Source organism: Phallusia mammillata, chromosome 2, assembly GCF_965637545.1.
Source record: "Phallusia mammillata chromosome 2, kaPhaMamm4.hap1.1, whole genome shotgun sequence".
NCBI lineage: Eukaryota > Metazoa > Chordata > Ascidiacea > Phlebobranchia > Ascidiidae > Phallusia > Phallusia mammillata.
The window spans coordinates 6,343,436-6,363,722 of NC_137253.1; the positions used below are offsets into that span (position 1 = coordinate 6,343,436).

At 36.7% G+C, this 20,287-nt stretch overlaps 1 protein-coding gene across 1 annotated transcript; it reads right to left on the reverse strand.

The window, feature by feature from the left end:
• Positions 1-321: 321 nt before the first annotated feature.
• LOC145212869 (beta-1,3-N-acetylglucosaminyltransferase lunatic fringe-like) lies at positions 322-14,608 on the reverse strand (the record flags this gene model as incomplete). Its single annotated transcript, XM_080081121.1, has 6 exons — positions 322-1,634; positions 2,746-2,911; positions 4,791-4,891; positions 11,594-11,714; positions 12,163-12,225; positions 14,553-14,608. Coding segments are annotated over 6 exons (657 nt in total), but the record flags the coding sequence as incomplete, so codon positions are not given.
• Between the last annotated feature and the right edge of the window lie 5,679 nt (positions 14,609-20,287).

Below are 20,287 nucleotides of genomic sequence, written 5' to 3' on the forward strand. Positions count from 1 at the left end.
TTTTCAGTCGATAAAAATCATAAACCAGGTTCATAAGCGAACCCGAACGTATAAGCCCAAAACCCCAGAATTGGCCCGTGAGCTGATGAAATTGCATAACAAATAGGCCAAATGTCGAGTCAGGCACAATTAAGGGCATTGTGTTCAAACTAAGGCCCGAACCCGAAAAACTCCGACCCGACTTAACAATCTGTAACAGACCAGAAGGTTTAACAGGCCCTTCCGGACAATGCAACAGTTGTAATCTGGTTGAAATCTAACAACGTGCAGTGCACCTGAAGAACACACAAATAAATATGTAAACCCCAGCATAACGTAATGTGGCAGTTTCTGGCATTTAATTTAGTAAAGCAACTAAAACAAACACGATGGCAATGTTTCAAACAACAATATGCTTTGAAGTGTGACGTTAAACGTACTGCCATTGAACAAATAATGCGAGCGAATAAACAAATAATGATAATTATGGCAATTGGCGTTACATATTTAAAACGCAACAGTTTAAGTAAACATCATCTCCAAAATATAAGTTAGATTCAATGAAAGAAGATGAAAGTGAAAAAAGTTGTTGCCAAAATGATTATTATTATTTTTTATTAAGAAACGACAATACATTTGGTAGTCATATTCCGTATCGGCTGTACTGAAATAGACTACTGACACAGATTTGGGAAATTAAAAAATCTCAGACAAATGGACTTATAAAGAGCTGTAACTCTACATTTGCCCAGAAACAAACGAATATTGCACGGTTTACACCTTAATGTGTCGCATGCCTAACATGAAAATTAGGCTAAATCACAATTTACGGTTAGGTGAAACTGCATTATGTGGTATTCGTTGCTGAAATGAAGCCATCGTTCAAACCATGTTATAGCGGAATAGTGCAATTTAAATCTTCACACAGTACCGATGTGTAGAAAAGAATGTATAGCACATGCGTTATTTACTCAAATATAACCCGCAGTTTGTAATAATAAGCAAAATAATATTACTAATGTGTCCACTCAAATGGGTTTAATGTCATCAAATCATTAAGTCATCCATTCTTAAGATTGTATGATATATATAATATTAATAAATAAAGCTTTAACATTTGATTAAGATACTGATGATGCTGTTAAAGCGAAATATACTGAATGATGCAAACTTGGATAAATAGGATAAATAAGAAACCTATTTCATGAACGTAAATCAATTGACGCAAGGTTTATTTGAATTCACCAAGACACGTGCTGGAAGATTCCTTTAAGGTTGAAAAAACTGGGATATTCATTAAGGATGAAAAACGGGTTTGTATACATATAATTGAATGCATAATGTATCAAAATGCACGGCATTAAAAATGCAATCTGTCCTGGATGTCAACCGCATGTAGTTGCAAGCCGTACATACTGCAGTGTAATAAAACACTTTACAAGTCCCGCGGCTAGAAATCGAATACATACTGCAGCTATAACTCCGCATTATGTTACCAACGAGAATCACGTCTTGGCCAAAGGTGCACAAATATTTTCCTTGGGATAAATGTTACAATGAAGAGACAATATTCGGGTCGGGTCTTCTTCCTTGCTAAACTGCGGTAGGGAAGCAGGAAGGTTTACTACGTTTTTTCCATTGTAACTCACACAAGCCTGAAAAGACACAAAGGAATAGAGATGAAAATTAAAGACTTGATAGAGTGATGATGTAATATGTTAAATGATGCAAAAAATCCTGATAATGAAAGCATATTCATGGGTAGTAAATGCTTGAAATGGTGATTACAAATCAGTTTTTGGCACATTTCGCGATGTCATAAGTCATAGACTATAAGCAAACATTATGTCATGACGTGATGAAGTTACAGGGTTAGCGCAACCGCCTTATGTTCACAAGGTTGTGGGTTCTAAACCGGTCTAACCCCCTTGTGTTTCATGAGCAAGAAATTGAGCGGCAAAGCTTCAACCCAGAAACAAGGATAGTACGCTAAACAGTCTCAGTTATAATCATTAAGTAACCCTATTATATACATACATGGGTCGTAAACTAACACCAAGTCGACGCTAGACGACATAACTAAGATAAATACATTCATACTGGGACCAGTCACAGAACACTCATCCACAAATCATAGTACGCCAGGCCCATTCAAGGCGTTATACCAAATTAAGCCGTTCTTCCAAGCATGCCCATATGGCAAGGCACATCCTAAAAAATCTAGCCCGCGTTGGGATTTGAACCCACGACAGGAGTCCTTCCAATACTCGCGCTCTAACTAATAAGCATTATCATTTTGTTCAGACTCCAACAGTTCAGTGGGCACTGATTTGCCAGAAGACCATGCCGAGAGTGTGGCAGTGTATAATGCAATCCAACCAATCTTTATCGCAAACTTTTATTCACAAACGTTGCTTTGAAGGCCATGTCCACTGATGAATCAATATATGTAAATCGTTTTCCTGTGTAGCTAAAGGCGGGCCGCAATTTTTTTAACGTTTTGTGCTGTTAGTAAACAAAACATTGTGGAAAACTGATTTGATGTATAAATGTAACCTATTGCTTTTGGCACAAAAACAAACATATTATGAAGGCAATGTGTCGATACCATGGCAAGTTGGGAACAGATATTGCACACGGTTTTGACTAGAGACAGACCGATATGATTTTTGAAGGCTGATGCCGATCTACAGCCAAACCAATCTTTCTTTCTCTTATACTGCATGTCCTCAACTAGGTAGTAAAATTGAAAGTTTAATGCATTACCTGTTGCGTTAACGTTGACGAATTAAGGTTACCAAGTCTCTCAATGTGCGAGTGAAATAATGGAGACTCCGTCATTTGTGTTCCAATCAACTTTGTTGCAATTAACCCAATTACGCAATCATCTGCAGCACCAGCAGCTTGGCATGTTCTCGAAAAAAAACCGTTTCTAAAAATCAAATAAGTGTTGTCATTTCTTACCACTTTTTAAAACTATCTGAGAAGGATGTAAATTATTTTCCACTTTCTAAAAAAAGTCAAACTTATGCACTACTTAACGTTTATTAGTGAGAAGTTTACCCACGCTAAGATTACCATAGATTTATAACTGGGATCAGGACCGAAAGGTCAATGCAGACCTGTGATCCAGAGTTGTAAGTCTATAAGCCGGGCTTTTCGGTCGGTTTCGGGCTTTAAAAAAATAATTTAACTGAGCAGTCAGTTGCTGGACTTGACCAAATGTCACAAATAGCTTAGTTTATGACCAAATGTCTATTGCGTTTGTTGTCTTGGTTTTTTGCTAAGGCATCAATGTATAGGCCTGTCAATCGAACTTTCGGGCCTAAACGGGCTTCTTAAAAACGATTCGGGTTCGGGTCGGGTTGGAGCTCCAGTTTCAGGCCAGTTTACAACTCTGCGGTGATCACGACACATCCATATATAAATCACAGTACGCCAGACCCATTGAAGGTGCCATACCGAATCAGTCGGTCACCAAGTATTCCCACAAGGCAAAGCGTGGGTTCAAAATTCTAGCGCGGGCTAGTTTTTTTAGCCTATACGCTTTGCCACACGGAAATGCTTGATGACTGGCTGATTCTGTATGCGCCTTCAGACCTTCCTGCGAGGTCCTTAAGGTTTATGTAATAAGATCCAAGGACCTCCCTGGTTTGTTTTTGTTTGGCGTATGGTTTTTGTTTATTTTATAATTGATTGGTTTGGTAAAAAATAAGGCTGTTTTAGCATTGGCTACATAGAAAAAAGCCATATTTGAAATGTCTATAAAAAAATAAATCATTTGAACTTGAGAATAAAACCTTTTAGATCGTGTTTTGTATGTATTGGGGTATTTGAAATTGCAAAAAAAAGAATTTGGATCTCTGTGACATTTTTGGGATAAAAAATTTGGACCACAAAGGGTTCAATGGGCCTGGCGTACTGTGATTTACCCCTTTTGGGATCAAATTTACCTCCAAAGTGAATGACTGTTGTTTAACCTTAATGCACGGATCGACAGTTTCTAAAAGCGTTTGGCCGAAACCACACGTTTCCAACGCTCGAAAGCACTTGAAACTAACGACAAGCCGAACCTTGCCTTTATGAGTGGATAACAGTTGCCTTGTCTAATCAAACAACAGCCACGCTGGTCGTTTGTTGCTTATATAACTTCGTAATTTAGAATTGCATGACTGTTCAACACCAAAAATTAATAAACGAGGATATCCTGCTTTTAGAAAAATCGTTAATTCGTTTCTCATTTGCAGAGGCGTTGAATTACTCACACATGTCGTATGGAAATGACAGCAGGCTTTGGATATTAAAATGAAGTTAGTTTTTGGAACCACTGGTGTGGAAAATCAACTGCAAATGTCGCACATTGCGTTCATTACTTTATCCAGAAAGCTCGCAAAACCTGACCAAACCAAGTATGCATGTATTCTAGCAGTAGCCTAAATAAAAAAATAAAGGCACTGTTCAATTTCGTTTCTGTCGACTTATTTTTCCAGCAAATGTAGACAACTTGGAAACATAACATGCATGATATTTTGTTCTCAAATTAAATTCTTAACACTGGTGAAAAATTGAACTGCAACACATAGCCCTGCAGCAATTGGAAGTGAGAATTTCATAAACGTTAAATGTAGTTTCTGTCGACTTATGTTTAGTAACGAAACGCAGGCGTTCTACCGATATTTCCAAAGGTATGAATCCCACCAAGTTCTATAACGCATGGTGGAAGATTGAGTTATAAATATAATGGATAGAAGTCCACTATATTCAAAAAAGGGTAGAGGAAGTCATTTGATGATAAAGCAAAATAAACTTACCCACAATAAGGTTCCATTTTTATAGCAAGAGGTCTTGAAATACAAACTCCACCCCCACCTGTCCCAAACTCGTAAACATACCACCTCGTTCTATAGCGTGACTATAAACAAACGACGTTACATCAATCACATTCGAAGACACAATAAAAAGCACTAAAACGTGTTTTATTTTGTAAGGTACCTGAAGGTATATAGGCCCGGAAGGTAATAAGGCCCACTGCTCATATTTTTTTATGTGCCACAAAAAATGCTTCCGTTTTGATGTAATTTTAAAATATATATATGTACTTAAAATGATTTTTTTGTTTCGGGCAGTTAACGCAGTGTCGTAGTGATTTCACTTTCACATTCTTGTTTTATGATTTACCCCTAAGTTATTTTTGAGATAATTTTTTAAGTCACAAGGGATAACGATGGCGACATTATGAAAATATTAATTATCCAACGGTATTAAAATTGTTTTTGATTTTACCTTTATCGCAAAAATAGTTAAATGCAAAGATACCCACATACGTCGCATTTATTAAAATGTTTGTTAAAACAAATTTCACACGCTAAAAAACTATATCTTTCTGGTGCTCCAGTATATTTCTGCTCAGTGTTATTTCAACATTTGCACAACTAATTTTTACCCATATAAAACTATTTTTACTTATCCGACATTTAGTATTAACTATACAAGCTGTACTGAATGGAGCAAACCTGCTGAACTGTATTGTTAGTCTATCATTCTGATCCCTAATGTCCGTCAGTTGTTCACCATGGCGAAGCATTACTGAGCTCAAATAGTTAGGCACGTATATGGCAAATGCAAGCACAAATCCTTGAGTTAAATGACAACGAAAATACCATGTTTAGAAACCGGAAATTACAGCATTTAACGTCTGACGCGCGCAGACAACGCAAATTCCACAATTTGTCAAATCTACTATAGGATTAGTTTCTTTATGTGTTGTAGAAATTTGTTTTTATCGGATTAAACTCCACTACAAACTGAAGAGTTGTTTTGGTAAATTTCGACCCATGTCTGTAATGTTTTGTTCCACCCAGTGGATAAATCTTTTAAAAATTCTGATAATTTTTCTATATCAGATTACTGTTAGGCAATTTGAACATATTCATTCTTATCATACGTTACATGGTTCCATTGATACAGGCACTTATACTAACCAAATTGACGACCAGAAAATATGGCTAATATTTAGGAAGGTAATTACTGATTTTTAAGTCAAACTATACACCAAAACAAACACTTTTATCTTCCTTTTATCACAAAGTGATTGCGCACGCTTGCGACAGCCAATACCGAAATTGTTTTATGTTTTTATGTGGTTTAGGAGCACCAACCCTACTGCGTGATTGGGTTAGGTACTTATCGCCCTCTGCCGACAAAAATGTCAAAATCAAAAAGACGCTATGTGACGCAACATACAACAGGTTGAGATTAATTTCATTTTTTTAATTTGTAAATTGGTCTGGCGCGCCTGACCCATGTACAGAAATAAAAACCCTGATCGGAATTCGTTCCCGCGGGAGTGTCCCGGGTTCGAACTCCGTCAAAAAAATTATTTCAATTTAGGGCAGGAGCTTGGCTAATGGTCCGACCGCCTGACTCATATACAGCCATAAAAAAAACTAACCGTGATCTGTCCCCGGGAGTGCCTTGAGTTCGAAACCCGTGAAAAAATACTTCAATTTAAATTTATATCAGTATGTTAAGATATAACTACTAAAAGGGTCACTGAACAAATCTATCATCATTGAAAAAAAAAACATATCATAAGTATCGTGGTGTATACCTGTTTAAACAAATTTGTCTTAAAACTGCTTGTTTGCACTAATGTAGCAAATCGACGGAAATTCTAATTGCCGAAATATCTAGAGCAGTGGTTCCCAACCGGGGTGCCAATTGCAATGCTCAAGGGTGCCGCGAGATGTTGAAATTGCAGTACTGCGGCCCACTCTATATTTTAATTTTAACCCGTTAGGTGCGGAATTTATTTATTTCTAACCGAGTTTCAGTGCGTATCATTTTTCGCGTCTTGCAATTATTTCTGGCTGCTTTCTGGAGAGTCGCTTAGTGGGGAAGTCTCTGGCAGTAAGTAGATAATCCGCGGTAAGACTTGTTTTTTCGCCCAGGAAAACAGCGTGAAAGAGATTTCGACTCGTTGCTGTTTTACCATAAAAACGCATCATTATTGCCTGGTTTCATGATTTTATTTTGTGTTTCACGGCACACAAAGTCAAATTGCAGTGGACTACTGGATTGTGTGACATAGCACGATTGCTTGCGAACCTTTATAAACCAAGGTTCGCAAGCAATTCACACCCTAGCACTTGATGGGGGAGGGATAAACTCTGTAATTACCAGACGTTCTTGCGCTCTTTTTTTTGGAGGGGGGGGGGGTAGGGGGGGGGTAGTGTTTGTTTTTTGGGGGGGAGATTTAACCAGCCGAATTTTCTAGACTTAAAGCCGCACATGATACGTGTTATAAGACACCAGTAGAGCGCGCACTGCGATACAGATTTATGACTCAAAAGTCATTTGTGTAAGTGTTTTTACATGCTTAGCATCATATGCCGCTAAGTGACGCCACAAAACAATATTTTTCAGACGTTGCCCAATCACAGAACTCGGCCGAATGGTCCGGCGCGCCTGACCCACATGTAGACATAAAAAACCTGATCGGTATTCGTCCCCGGGAGCTTCCTGGGTTCGAACCCCGTGAAAAAAAAAATAAACAAAAAAATCGCAATTTCTGCTTTACCGTCTTGTTGCGATATAGTCCCAAAATAGGAATTTGGATTTGAAAAAAATTATCGTCTTTAAAATGCTAATCTTTTTCCACTAACATCGTTTTGACATAAACACAAGCAAAGCTGATTAGGACATGCAAAACAGTTTCCCTCTTCAATACATCACCAAAGGGAAGATTTCGTTTTTAGAACTAAAGCGCCTTTGTTTTTAAGCTCCTGGCCGTATAACCGAAAAATTCAATATAACCGAAAAAATCGAATCCTAAAACCAAGCGAAAATAACAATAAAGTCATATAGGACACAGTGAAAATTGATAGTGATTTTAAATAAAGGAAATGCGAGACTATTTATCATTCAACTCCTTCTGACCGAATATTCCCCACTTAATGTTTAATGCACATTTTTGCTGTAAAACTTGTCGACAGTTAACCAAAAAAGTCCAGGGTGGTCATTGGCGACTTTGTCTACTGGATCGCGTCGCAATCAATAGGCATTGCTGAAAGTCGTTATGGGCGTTTGTGCAAGAAGCCAAGCCCAAATTTCGCAGTGACACTTAAATAAATACATTTGTTTACGCGCACTTTACTGTACAATTCACTCTGTGTTATTCCATACATTTGAAATACAGAAACCTCATAAAATTGATCCAGTTTTGCCAGGGTGCCGCAAACTATTTATCTTTTTGACAGGGTGCCGCAAGGTCAAAAAGGTTGGGAACCACTGATCTAGAGGAAAAACAACGACTTACCCAGTTTGGCAGCCACACATGGTGGTATTTTGTAATGGACACTATCAAAGCACACAAAAGAAAAAAATACATGTTTGATTTTAGGTAAGTGACGTAATTGCAGCGATAATATTCTAACAAAAACACGTAAATACCAAATAAAGTGCCGGTATGAAATTACCACGATAAAATTGATCATACTTTTGTTTTGTAAATCGCCAATGCCAAATTGGTATATCAAACAAAAAAACTTAGGAAGTAGTTTAAATTTTCTATTTGAAAATAAAATTCTGTCCAAATATTTAGCTTAATGCAGAGGTCTGCGAATATAATTAAAATGATAAATCGCGGGCCGCACCTTTATAACACAAGGCGATTTTACTTGCATATCAAATATATGCCTTTATTGAGAGAACAACTTAAAGAGCAATCTGCGTTCTATTCTAGACGCATGATTGCCAGGAAGCACATAATGCAGTGTGAAAACACTCTACAAGCAACGGGGCATGGAATCGAATACATACTGCAGCTATAACTCCGTATTTTGTTACAAACGAGAATCAGGCCTGGCCAAAGGTGCACAAATATCTTCCTTTGGATAAATATTGCAATGAAGAGACAGGATTCGTGTTGGGTCTTCTTCCTTGCTAAACTGTGGTAGGGAAGCAGGGAGATTTACCACGTTTTTTTTATTGTAACTCAGACAAGCCTGAAAAGACAGAAGGTACAGTGGTGAAAATTACAGACTTGATAGAGTGATGATCTAATATGCTAATAGATACAGAATTTAAAACGTCCAGATAATAAATGTTTGTGTTTCATGAGCCAGAAATTGAGCGGCTATGCTTTAAAGTAGAAATAAAAAAAAATACGTTAAACAATCTTAGTTAACATTATTAAGTATAACTTTATAATTTGCATACAAGGATGTAAATTTACACCGAATCTACATCAGACGTAAATCATGGACATTTTCATTTTGTTTGGACTCTTGTAGTTTTGTATCCCATTACACGAGTTGTTGTATTGAGCTCATGGGTCATTCGAATTATGTGCTAGTAAACGGACGTCAACCTACTAGCCTACAGGACTTTAGTGAACTAAAGTCTATAGAAAACTGGTTAAACCTATTACTACTGGCAAGAAAACAAATATTGTATAAAAGCAATGTACTGGTGCAGAGGTAACTTAGGACAGCGCTAACTGTATTGACCTAAAAAAGGGTCTTACCAGGGCAGCAGGGGACAAGAACATCTGCCTCCCGCCACTAAACGGTATCAAAGCAAATCTACGTTTATAGTTTACGGAATACTTGATACGTAGAGCGAAGCACGGCCTTTAAACTACACTCTTTTGTAACTTGGTCGAACATCCACCCAACGTTCGCATTTGGACTTTTAGCCGTTAAAAAGGTGCAAATTTAGCCCTTTAAAAAACACCGCAAACAAAATATCGGTTTTATTTATCGTTTATCGGCCTACTTAACCACCGATAATCGGTATCGGCCATAACAAAAATATCTCCAGTCAAAATAGGGCGCAGTGTTGACAGCCAAACATTTTTTAGTAAACTAAGCAATTAAAGTGTTACCTGTTGTGTTAGCGTTGACGAACTAAGACTACCAAGTTTCTCTATGTGGGAGTGAAATATTGGAGATTCTGTTAGGTTTGTTCCAATCAACTTTGTTACAATTAACCCAATGGCGCAATCATCGGCGGCGGCAACAGCTTGGCATGTTCTCGGGAAAGTTCCGCTTCTGAAAATCAAGTAAGTGTTGTCATAAGAATGGAAATTACTTTTCACCTTCTAAAAAAATTCAAACTTGTGCACTACTTAACGTTTATTAGTGAGAAGTTTACCCTGTTAAGATTAAATTCATAACTGGAATCAGCCCCGAAAGATCAATGCTGACAGGTGATCCAGAGTGTTAAGTCGGGCAGCGTATCTGGGCCAGGTTCGAGCTTAGGTTTCTTCCAAAAACAGGCCTGATGGGGGTCTGACTTTACACTTTCTATTAGAACTTTTTAAATTTAACTAGCTAAGTAGTCAGTTGCTGGACCAGACCTAAACGCTAAACGCATTCTTCAGAACCTAATTGTCTATTGTGTATGTTGCCTTGGTCTTTTCTGAGGCTTCAATATTTAGGCCTGTCAGTCAAACTTTCGACCCAAACGGGCTTCTCAAAAACGATTCGGGTTCCGGCCAGGTTTCGGGCTTGTACTTTTGGGTTCGGGCCGGGTTTATATGTTTAGGCACAGGACTCGAAAAGTCCCGAAAAGACTTTTGGGATAGAAGTAGAAGTAATTGCAAGTAGACATTTCATTAAGGTAAAATGTAGTTTCTGTCGACTTTTATTTAGTAAAGAAACGCAGGCGTTCTGAACATTTTTCCTAATGAAGGTCTCCATACCATCAAATCCTTTCTATTGTGGAAAGCTACGTTATTATGTACAGCAGGCCAGGTGGAAAATTCAAGGAAGGTTAGAGGAAGTTATTTGACTAAAAAGCACAATGAACTTACCCACAATAAAGTTGCATTTTTACAGCAAGAGGTCTTGAAATACAAACTCCGCCACCACCCGTTCCAAACTCGTAAACGTACAACTTGTTTTTGTAGCGTGACTGCAAAAAACAACGTTACATAAAAATCACTTTCAAAAACATAACAAAAAGCACTAAAATGTGTTTTATTTTGTCCAAATTGATAGAACATGGAATCTTCGACATGTCTGTAAGTTATATCACAAATACAGTTTAAACTGTTTCTCAAACCTCAGTGGGTCAAAATATTACCATGTTCTCTCAGCCATGTTATATAAGTTATACATTCGTTTCACATTTTCTTTTTTTATTTTATTTCGGTACACCATGAGGTGTTTCGGTACAAAACAACTTCTAACCAATCAACGTATTGTATTTGCTTTGTAACTATTAACTTACTACTGATGGGCAATTTAAAATCAATTGGTTCTGTAAAGTTGTAAGCGAGTCTGAATTTCTCGCCCAAACCCGAATCGTTTTCAAGAAGTCGGTTTAGTCCAGAAAGTTTAATTAACAGACTGTACATGAAAGCCTACAAATATTACTTCTGTACACAGCACAATATGAACAAAATATGTACAACAATAGCCATTGGCTCAAGCACGACATTTTTAGGCCTGTTTGGCATTAGGCTATAGGTCCAGAAACTAGCTGCTTAGATTGGTATTTAAAAAACCACTACGAACATAGCCCGATCCGACATGCCCGGTCCGATTTATAACTCTATAAAAATGAATTGTTGTTCTTGCAATTTGTGTAGTAGATTAAAACGACATACCTTAAAATTCGGTCGACTTTTTCGACCAATATACCAATCTTTTTTGTCGTCAAACTGATCAAGATAATTCACCAAACTTCCAACGTTTACGTAATTGTCATCATCGAAGTGACACCACCACCTTCAAAAATGCAAAGAAATTTAAGAAGCCTCAAAACCCACGGAAAGTATGTCTATGGAGACTATAATATACATTTTCCTGAATTTTTTTAAACCCAAATCTAGTTTTCAGATCACTTTGAAACAGTTAACTTTTACCACAAGAGTTGTATATATAAAACTATAGGTTCATTGTGGCCATTACATTTATTCTTCAGCAGCTGTTATAGGATGTGCAACCTCCGGCCGGACGAATTTTAACTTAGTATAAAATCACTTTCTGTTATCAAGGGGTGCGAGTCGCGATCTAATCACCATAATTGAATTAGGCCCCACAGTGAAGTTGCACATCACCGCTCTTAAATGGATTCGGCCATGACTGCAGGTTGGGTATTTCGTTGTTTAGGGTTACCACCAAGCGTTCAGTGAAGGCGTTTGAAGCAATTTGTCGACAAAATGTTCTCACCTACCTTTTGCTTGTATCTGCAATAAATGTATCGTACTCCCGTCCAACTTTGCAACATAAATCAACTCTGAAATAAATAAATCGATCAATAAATATATATAAGACACATAGATAACTGAATTAAATTGTGGAATCGGAAAGAAAATAGTTTCTGAGTAATGTGCTATACGCTCTACAGCAGGGGTGGGGAACCTGCGGCCCGCGGGCCACATTTGGCCCGCTTGTCTTTTTAATGTGGCCCCCGTCACAATTTTGTTAAAGTACAGTATACAACATAGCATAAAAAAACAATAAAATGTTTATGTACAAATATTTCCTTGAAATGACTTCGACATTACTGGAAATCTTCCCATTCCACAATATGACGCCAAACTTCTAAAAATTGCCACACTTGCTATATTCAACCACTTGCTATATTTGTGACGTAACAGTCACTCGATTGCCTCTCCTTGCAGCAAACAAATCATTTGCCATGTGGTGTGAGTTATAAAAAGGTTTGAGGGCTATTAGCGTGGATCCTTAAAAATATAAAATATAAAACAGACAGATCGGTATAATTGAGCTACGGTGTTCCAGAATGAAAGGAAAAACTATTACTTTTTAGTCGAAATAAGTGATAAAACTGTATGCCTTGTTAGTTGCAAACATGTAACAACAAAGAAAAAATCAAATCTGGAGCGATGAAATATTAAACCACTTGTGTGCTTCGGATATTTTACATGGATTTTGAAAATAAAAAAATATTTGGCCCGCCCGAAAATGTTGTGCAATTCATGCGGCCCGCGATATAAAGTAAGTTCCCCACCCCTGCTCTACAGCAATGATATTTTAATACAGCCTTGTATTTGCGGAAACGTTTATATAATAAAACATGTCGCTTTTTACGTCTGTTTGGGCCGTTATATTCCCTATTAAACTTACAAATAGATCGGTGTATAGTGTTCCAATGCTACATAGTAATCGACAATTGAAACGTTGCACGTATAAATCCCAATTAAACGACAAAACAAAATTTGAAAACGTTTAAATATACCCCGGAACTACAAGACATATATCAAAAACAATTAAATGCAGAGATCATTCACAAGCAAATAGCATAGTTCGTGTAAGCTTCGTTGAACTTGAAAACAGTGTTATTTTCTTTGCACTGGCAGCCGAGGGTTAGGCCATACCTAAAAGTATACAGACCAGGAATTCATCAGTATGCGAGTATTGATCACAGTAACGTGGCACGTTGTAAACTGAGCCTAACCGTAATTTTTTCATTGTATTGAGTCTTGTATTCGCTTTAAGTATAATTACTTTTAAAGAAATTTACTTGACTCGAGCAATCGTCGATACAAGTACTTCACTCGAGTGTGTTAAAGTTATGTTTTTTCATAGAAGGGACTTGACTTTGCCTGAATTTTACCTTAAGAATACGAATAATTACGAATAACTCGAATTGATTTGAGTCCGAATCTTACGCTTTTGGTGAAGCGTCATTGACTTTGGTATCAGATCCAGCATCAAACTCGAATTAAATCAATATTAAATTTGTTTGATACAAGAGGTATTTTCGAGTCAAACTTGGTAATCAGACTACTTCTCAAGCAACAAATTTGACCTTCAGTTTGGCAATTAGGTGCAAACCTCTAAAAACCGCTTTAAGATGCCAGATTTCAATGTGAGAATAATCATTTCACGTATAGTTCTACTCGAATTTAATCATATCTCCGCAAAGACCGAAAGCTCTCCAAACAAAATTTAAATGTATTTTTTTATGTTTCAATTTGTCTATGTACTTTCACCAGAAATTCTATTCACTTATTGCCATATGCTAACAAACATGATAATAAGAAGCATAAGTGGTTGGTACAAACAAGCAACAGGGTGCCTAAAACCTGGCGGGAGCCAATGTGGTTGCAAAGAAGAAAAAAATTAGTTTGTGTAACAGGCGTAAATAATTGAAACGTGGTTTTGAGCGTTAACAGAAAACATATCCTAATACCCAAACCTTAAACCCATTAAATCGTCCGTTTTGCGTTTAGTGTACGGCTAATAAAATGGCAATATTCCAAAACAGATAAATAAGCTATTGCTGCCAGGCATAGTATTCCAAAACGGACTTTAAAAGTGTATCCAGCCATCCACGCAACAGACAGAAAGTCATTAAGGAGATTCAAATTACTTCAAATAGTGTTGTTTCACGTTCCAAGTAAAATATGGAAGCTATAAACAGATGCTTGTACACCCTATTGCTAAACAAATTTGCTCTCTATATATACTTGATAGTGATTGCGAACTTTCCAAAAAACATGACAAATTCACGCTTTTAGTTTTAGCCGTTTAAAAAATATAATGCAACAACACATGCAAACGAAAGACGACAAATATCAAAAGCGAATTACTTACAGGCCGTGGCTTTTTCCGCAACCGCTTTTAATCAGTTTGTTTCCTACAGAACCAAAAAAACATGATCAGATTTGGTCAGAAAGTTTGTGTAAATCAATGTCATTTGAACGTTACTTTCCACTTTTCTTTTGATATACTGCGTCCTCGCTGTCTGTGATAAAATTTATCTAAAAAAGAAGAAACACTCTGCTTGTTAATTGCACCATCAAACAAATTGTGGAACAATTTTATCGTAGTGCGAACGGTTCCTCATTAAAATGCAATATACATAATTTACAAGATATACCAATCTCAAATTTATGTCTCTCGCTCCAACCTAACTAACATTGTATGTTTCAGGAGTGGGTTTGTGAGAAAGGAAATTACCAGCCACCATGTACAAAGTTAACCCTACACCCAAACCTTTATACACTATTGACGAACGTATGCACAATTTCCATACCTGGCCATTGGTTTGAATAAACCAAGTCTTCAGTATTCGGTCGATTCTAGTACTATGGAATTTTTCGCTAGTTTTAATCGTAAATCCAATATCGTCGACTGTCAACTTTATCCTTTCTTCAGACGTTTGTCCTTCAGTTGGCGCTGGCGTAGATTTTTTAAATATATGTTGAATGGAGGAAGGAAACATGTACCAGCAGACACCTAAAAGGCTAAGCGCTAATAAACACGCGATGTAACGTATCTTTTTCATCCTAGCTGGTCTTGTCGGCGCAACATGCACTAACAGAACAAAAACAAACCAACAAAATAAATTAAAATACACACGTTTGATTCTGTGGAAAAAAACTACGCTTTTTCTTAACTCCTAATATTATACATCAGCTTCTTAAGAATGTTGCATACAAACAATTTTTGATTAATTTAACATTTTCATTTAATGAACGGTAGCTGTTCCAAACTGTTTTCGACCTGCTGCGCTAGTTTTTTGCCCTGGACAGCGCAACTCGCGAAAAAAATCTGATGATTTTGACTTTTGTGCCACGCCAATCCTGTGTTGTGTAGCACCAAACTGTAATTAAACAAATCCTGCACATTCAAATAAATATATAATAAAAATAACATACGGGTACTTAAATTTTCCGTAACGAACTATGCCTTTCTATGAGCCTTCTAATAATCATCAGTTTAAACGACTGTATCTATTCCTGTTTGTCAAACGAAGGCGAAATCACGAACTCGACTTGACTTTCAACTGCGCTGTACAAAACAAGTCAAGCTCAACGGTGCTCATTGGTTCATTGCTCGGCAAAATTGGGCAAACCCAAAACCCATGACTTTATGAAAAAATACGTTACGCTGGTTGAATTGTAAACATTGACAGGCAAATAGAGTCTCAGTACAGACTAAGAAAAATCCGTAAAGGACCAGAAGGTTTAATAGGCCCTTCTGGACAATACAACCGTTGTATTCTAGTTGAAAACAATGTGCAGTGCACTAGGAGGATACAAAAATAAATCCGTGAACCCAATAACATAATGTTGCAGTTTCTGGCATTTAATTTAGTAAAGCAATTGAAACAAACACGATGGCAATGTTCCAAACAACAATAGGCTGGAAGCTAGATGTTAAACGTACTGCCGTTGAACAAATAATGCGAGAGAATAAACAAATAATGATAGTTAGGGCAGTTAGAGTTACATATGTAAAACGCAACAGCTTAAACTAAACATATTCTCAAAAATATAAGTTCTTTGAGCCTTTGATTGCGGCTCTTTAATGTTGCACATACATTTCCCAATCTTGCAGTTGTTTGACCTGATGATAAAACAATGCATTCTAGCACGTATTAACAATAGACTGACTGTTTGTAACAACCAATGTACATTCCGCAAACCGAAAAGAACATTATTACACAGAAGCGTGATAGCTTGTGCATTGTAGTCAAATATATTGTCAGATTTAAGCTGTAAGTCAGGGCTGACAATAAAAGCATTTTACGTTTGACTAGCAATAACTGCAAAGTTTAAACATGTGTCTCTTATCTGTAAAGCTTCGCTCAATCATTACAACCTAGCAATTTGAAACGTCACTACGAAGCTTAATAACTTTCCCATCATATCAGCCTAATTTCAAACACCTTGCACCCCAGGTGGAGACTCACAGTTTTACCACACAACAATGATCATTATTTGTTAGCGTACACTACATTGTGAGTGAATAAATTCGTTTTTGATTTTTTGTGTTGCGGCTCTTTTCAAACTAAGCTTTGTAATACGCGGCTCGGACATGAAGCAGGTCTGGTCACCCCAGCTATATAGCGAAACAGTGCGATTTAAATCTTAAAACACACAGTACCGCTGATGGGAGCGGAGAAAAGCATGTAGCATACGATATTTACCCAAATACAAACCGCAGGTAATATTGACAAAATAGTAATACTAATGTTTCACTCAAATGGGTTTTATTTCATCAAAACATTAAGTCATTCATTCGCAAGATTGTATGATATCTATAATATTAACAAATAAAGCTGTAACAAACTCTAAAAAGATACTGATGATGCTGTTAAAGCGAAATATATTGAATGATGCAAATAAATAGGATAAATAAGAAACTTATATCATGAAATTAAATCTTCTGACACAATGTTTATTTGAATTCACCAAGACACGTGCTGGGAGATTCCATTAAGGTTAAAAAAACTGGGATTTCCATTAAGCTTAAAAAACGGGTGTGTTTACATGTAACAGATAATTGAATGCAAAATGTATCAAAATGTACGGCATAAAAAATGCAAGCCATCCTGTATATTAACCGTATGTAGTTGTAAGCCGTACATACTTCAGTGTAATAAAACACTTTACAAGCCTCGCGGCTAGAAATCGAATACATACTGCAGCTGTAACTCCGCATTGTGTTACCAACGAGATCACGTCTTGGCCAAAGGTGCACAGATATCTTCCTTGGGATGGAAGCTCGCAAAACCTGACCAAACCAAGTATGCATGTATTGTAGCAGTAGCCTAAATAAAAAAATAAAGGCACTGTTCAATTTTCGTTTCTGTATTTTTCCAGCAAATGTAGACAACTTGGAAACATAACATGCATGATATTTTGTTCTCAAATTAAATTCTTAACACTGGTGAAAAATTGAACTGCAACACATAGCCCTGCAGCAGTTGGAAGTGAGAGTTTCATAAACGTTAAATGTAGTTTCTGTCGACTTATGTTTAGTAACGAAACGCAGGCGTTCTACCGATATTTCCAAAGGTATGAATCCCACCAAGTTCTATAACGCATGGTGGAAGATTGAGTTATAAATATAATGGATAGAAGTCCACTATATTCAAAAAAGGGTAGAAGAAGTCATTTGATGATAAAGCAAAATAAACTTACCCACAATAAGGTTCCATTTTTATAGCAAGAGGTCTTGAAATACAAACTCCACCCCCACCTGTCCCAAACTCGTAAACATACCACCTCGTTCTATAGCGTGACTGTAAACAAACGACGTTACATAAATCACATTCGAAAACACAATAAAAAGCACTAAAACGTGTTTTATTTTGTAAGGTACCTGAAGGTATATAGGCCCGGAAGGTAATAAGGCCCACTGCTCATATTTTTTATGTGCCACAAAAAATGCTTCCGTTTTGATGTAATTTTAAAATATATATATATGTACTTAAAATGATTTTTTTGTTTCGGGCAGTTAACGCAGTGTCGTAGTGATTTCACTTTCACATTCTTGTTTTATGATTTACCCCTAAGTTATTTTTAAGATAATTTTTTAAATCACAAGGGATAACGATGGCGACATTATGAAAATAGTAATTATCCAACGGTATTAAAATTGTTTTTGATTTTACCTTTATCGCAAAAATAGTTAAATGCAAAGATACCCACATACGTCGCATTTATTAAAATGTTTGTTAAAACAAATTTCACACGCTAAAAAACTATATCTTTCTGGTGCTCCAGTATATTTCTGCTCAGTGTTATTTCAACATTTGCACAACTAATTTTCACCCATTTAAAACTATTTTTACTTATCCGACATTTAGTATTAACTATACAAGCTGTACTGAATGTAGCAAATCTGCTGAACTGTATTGTTAGTCTATCATTCTGATCCCTAATGTCCCTCGGATGTTCGCCATGACGAAGCATTACTGAGCTCACATAGTTAGGCACGTATATGGCAAATACAAGCACAACGCCTTAAGTTAAATGACAACGAAAATACCATGTTTAGAAACGGGAAATTACGGCATTTAACGTCTGACGCGTGCAGACAACGCAAATTCCACAACTGGTCAAATCAACTGTAGTATTGTTTTCTTTTTTGGTTGTACAAATTTGTTTTTATCAGGTTAAATTCCACTACAAACTGAACAGTTTTTTTTTTTTTTTTTGTGAAATTCGACCCATGTCTGTGATGTTTTCTCCCACCTAGTGCTTTGCAATGACGCCACTAGCCGCTTGGGAGAAACGTCACACTTTCTTATGCGCTTGAACATATCATTTAAAAATTCCAATGATTTTTTAACTTAAAAGTGACATTCAGGTAATCTGAAGATATATAATATAATAGCTTTTACCTTTCGTTTCATGGTTTCATTGATGCAGTCACTTGTACTAAGTAAATTGGCGATCAGAAAAATGACTTATATTTAGGAGGGTAATTACCGATTTTAATGTCAAACTATACACACCAAACTAAACACTTTTATCTTCGTTATATCACAAAGTTCGAACCCACGCTCGCAACGACACTGTGGGGCCAAATACAATTACCATGATAAGATCGAAGGCCTTTGTAAATTATAACACAAGGCGGTTTTACTTTTGATTCTTGCAGCGTTATTGTCAAGAAGCAGAAAAATAGCACAAGGCAAATTGATCTACTCAAAAATATATAACAGTTGGACTCGTTTGCAAGTACATTTGAAATGCAAGCTTCTCTGCCGGCCGCACAACCTTTAATCAATGGGCCGCATTTGGCCCGTGGGCCGCAGGTTGCACACCCCTGGTCTAATTGGATGTGAATGTTTTTCGTAAATAGCATTGCAATAAAAATAGCCTTGCTCGTTAATATGCTGTCTATCCCCGTCACACCTTGTTTGTTTGCGCACCATCACAACACACTCCTTGTTCAGGTTAAAAAGAAAAACGCTTTTCTTTGACAAATATGATTTACCTTCGAATCAATAGACTACGTGTTTAACGCAACGCACTCTCCGCGTCTAAGTCAAAATCTACCCGGCCCAACTTAAATCCGTAACAGACCAGAATATTTGATTGGCCCTTGCGGACAATACAATAAGGTACCTGAAGGTATATAGGCCCGGAAGGTAATAAGGCCCACTACTCATATTTTTTGGTATACAAGTAAAAACGTTTCCGTTTCGATATAATTTTTAGATTTATTCAAACTTATAATGATTTGGAAAGTTTTGGACCTGTAAGTTCTGTGTATTAGTTTCTACGACCAATCCAAATTCAAAAGTGTGTTTTACAGCTTTTTATTATTATTATTTTTTAAATTGTTACAAAAATAAAAAGGTTTTGTTGACGAAATGAAATCTTATTAGGATACATCAGAAAGGGGTCATTTTAGCTGAATTGGAGCGTTATCCAATCTGAAAAAAAGAATTACCTCAAATGAATTTTATTAGGGTTTTGTTTGTCAGTCATTGCTGGCAATAAGGCCTAAAATTTTTGTCATTTTCTGTATTGTTTTTTATAGCAAAGGCGACTGGTATGCAAAAAATTGCTTATTTGCTTTATTAG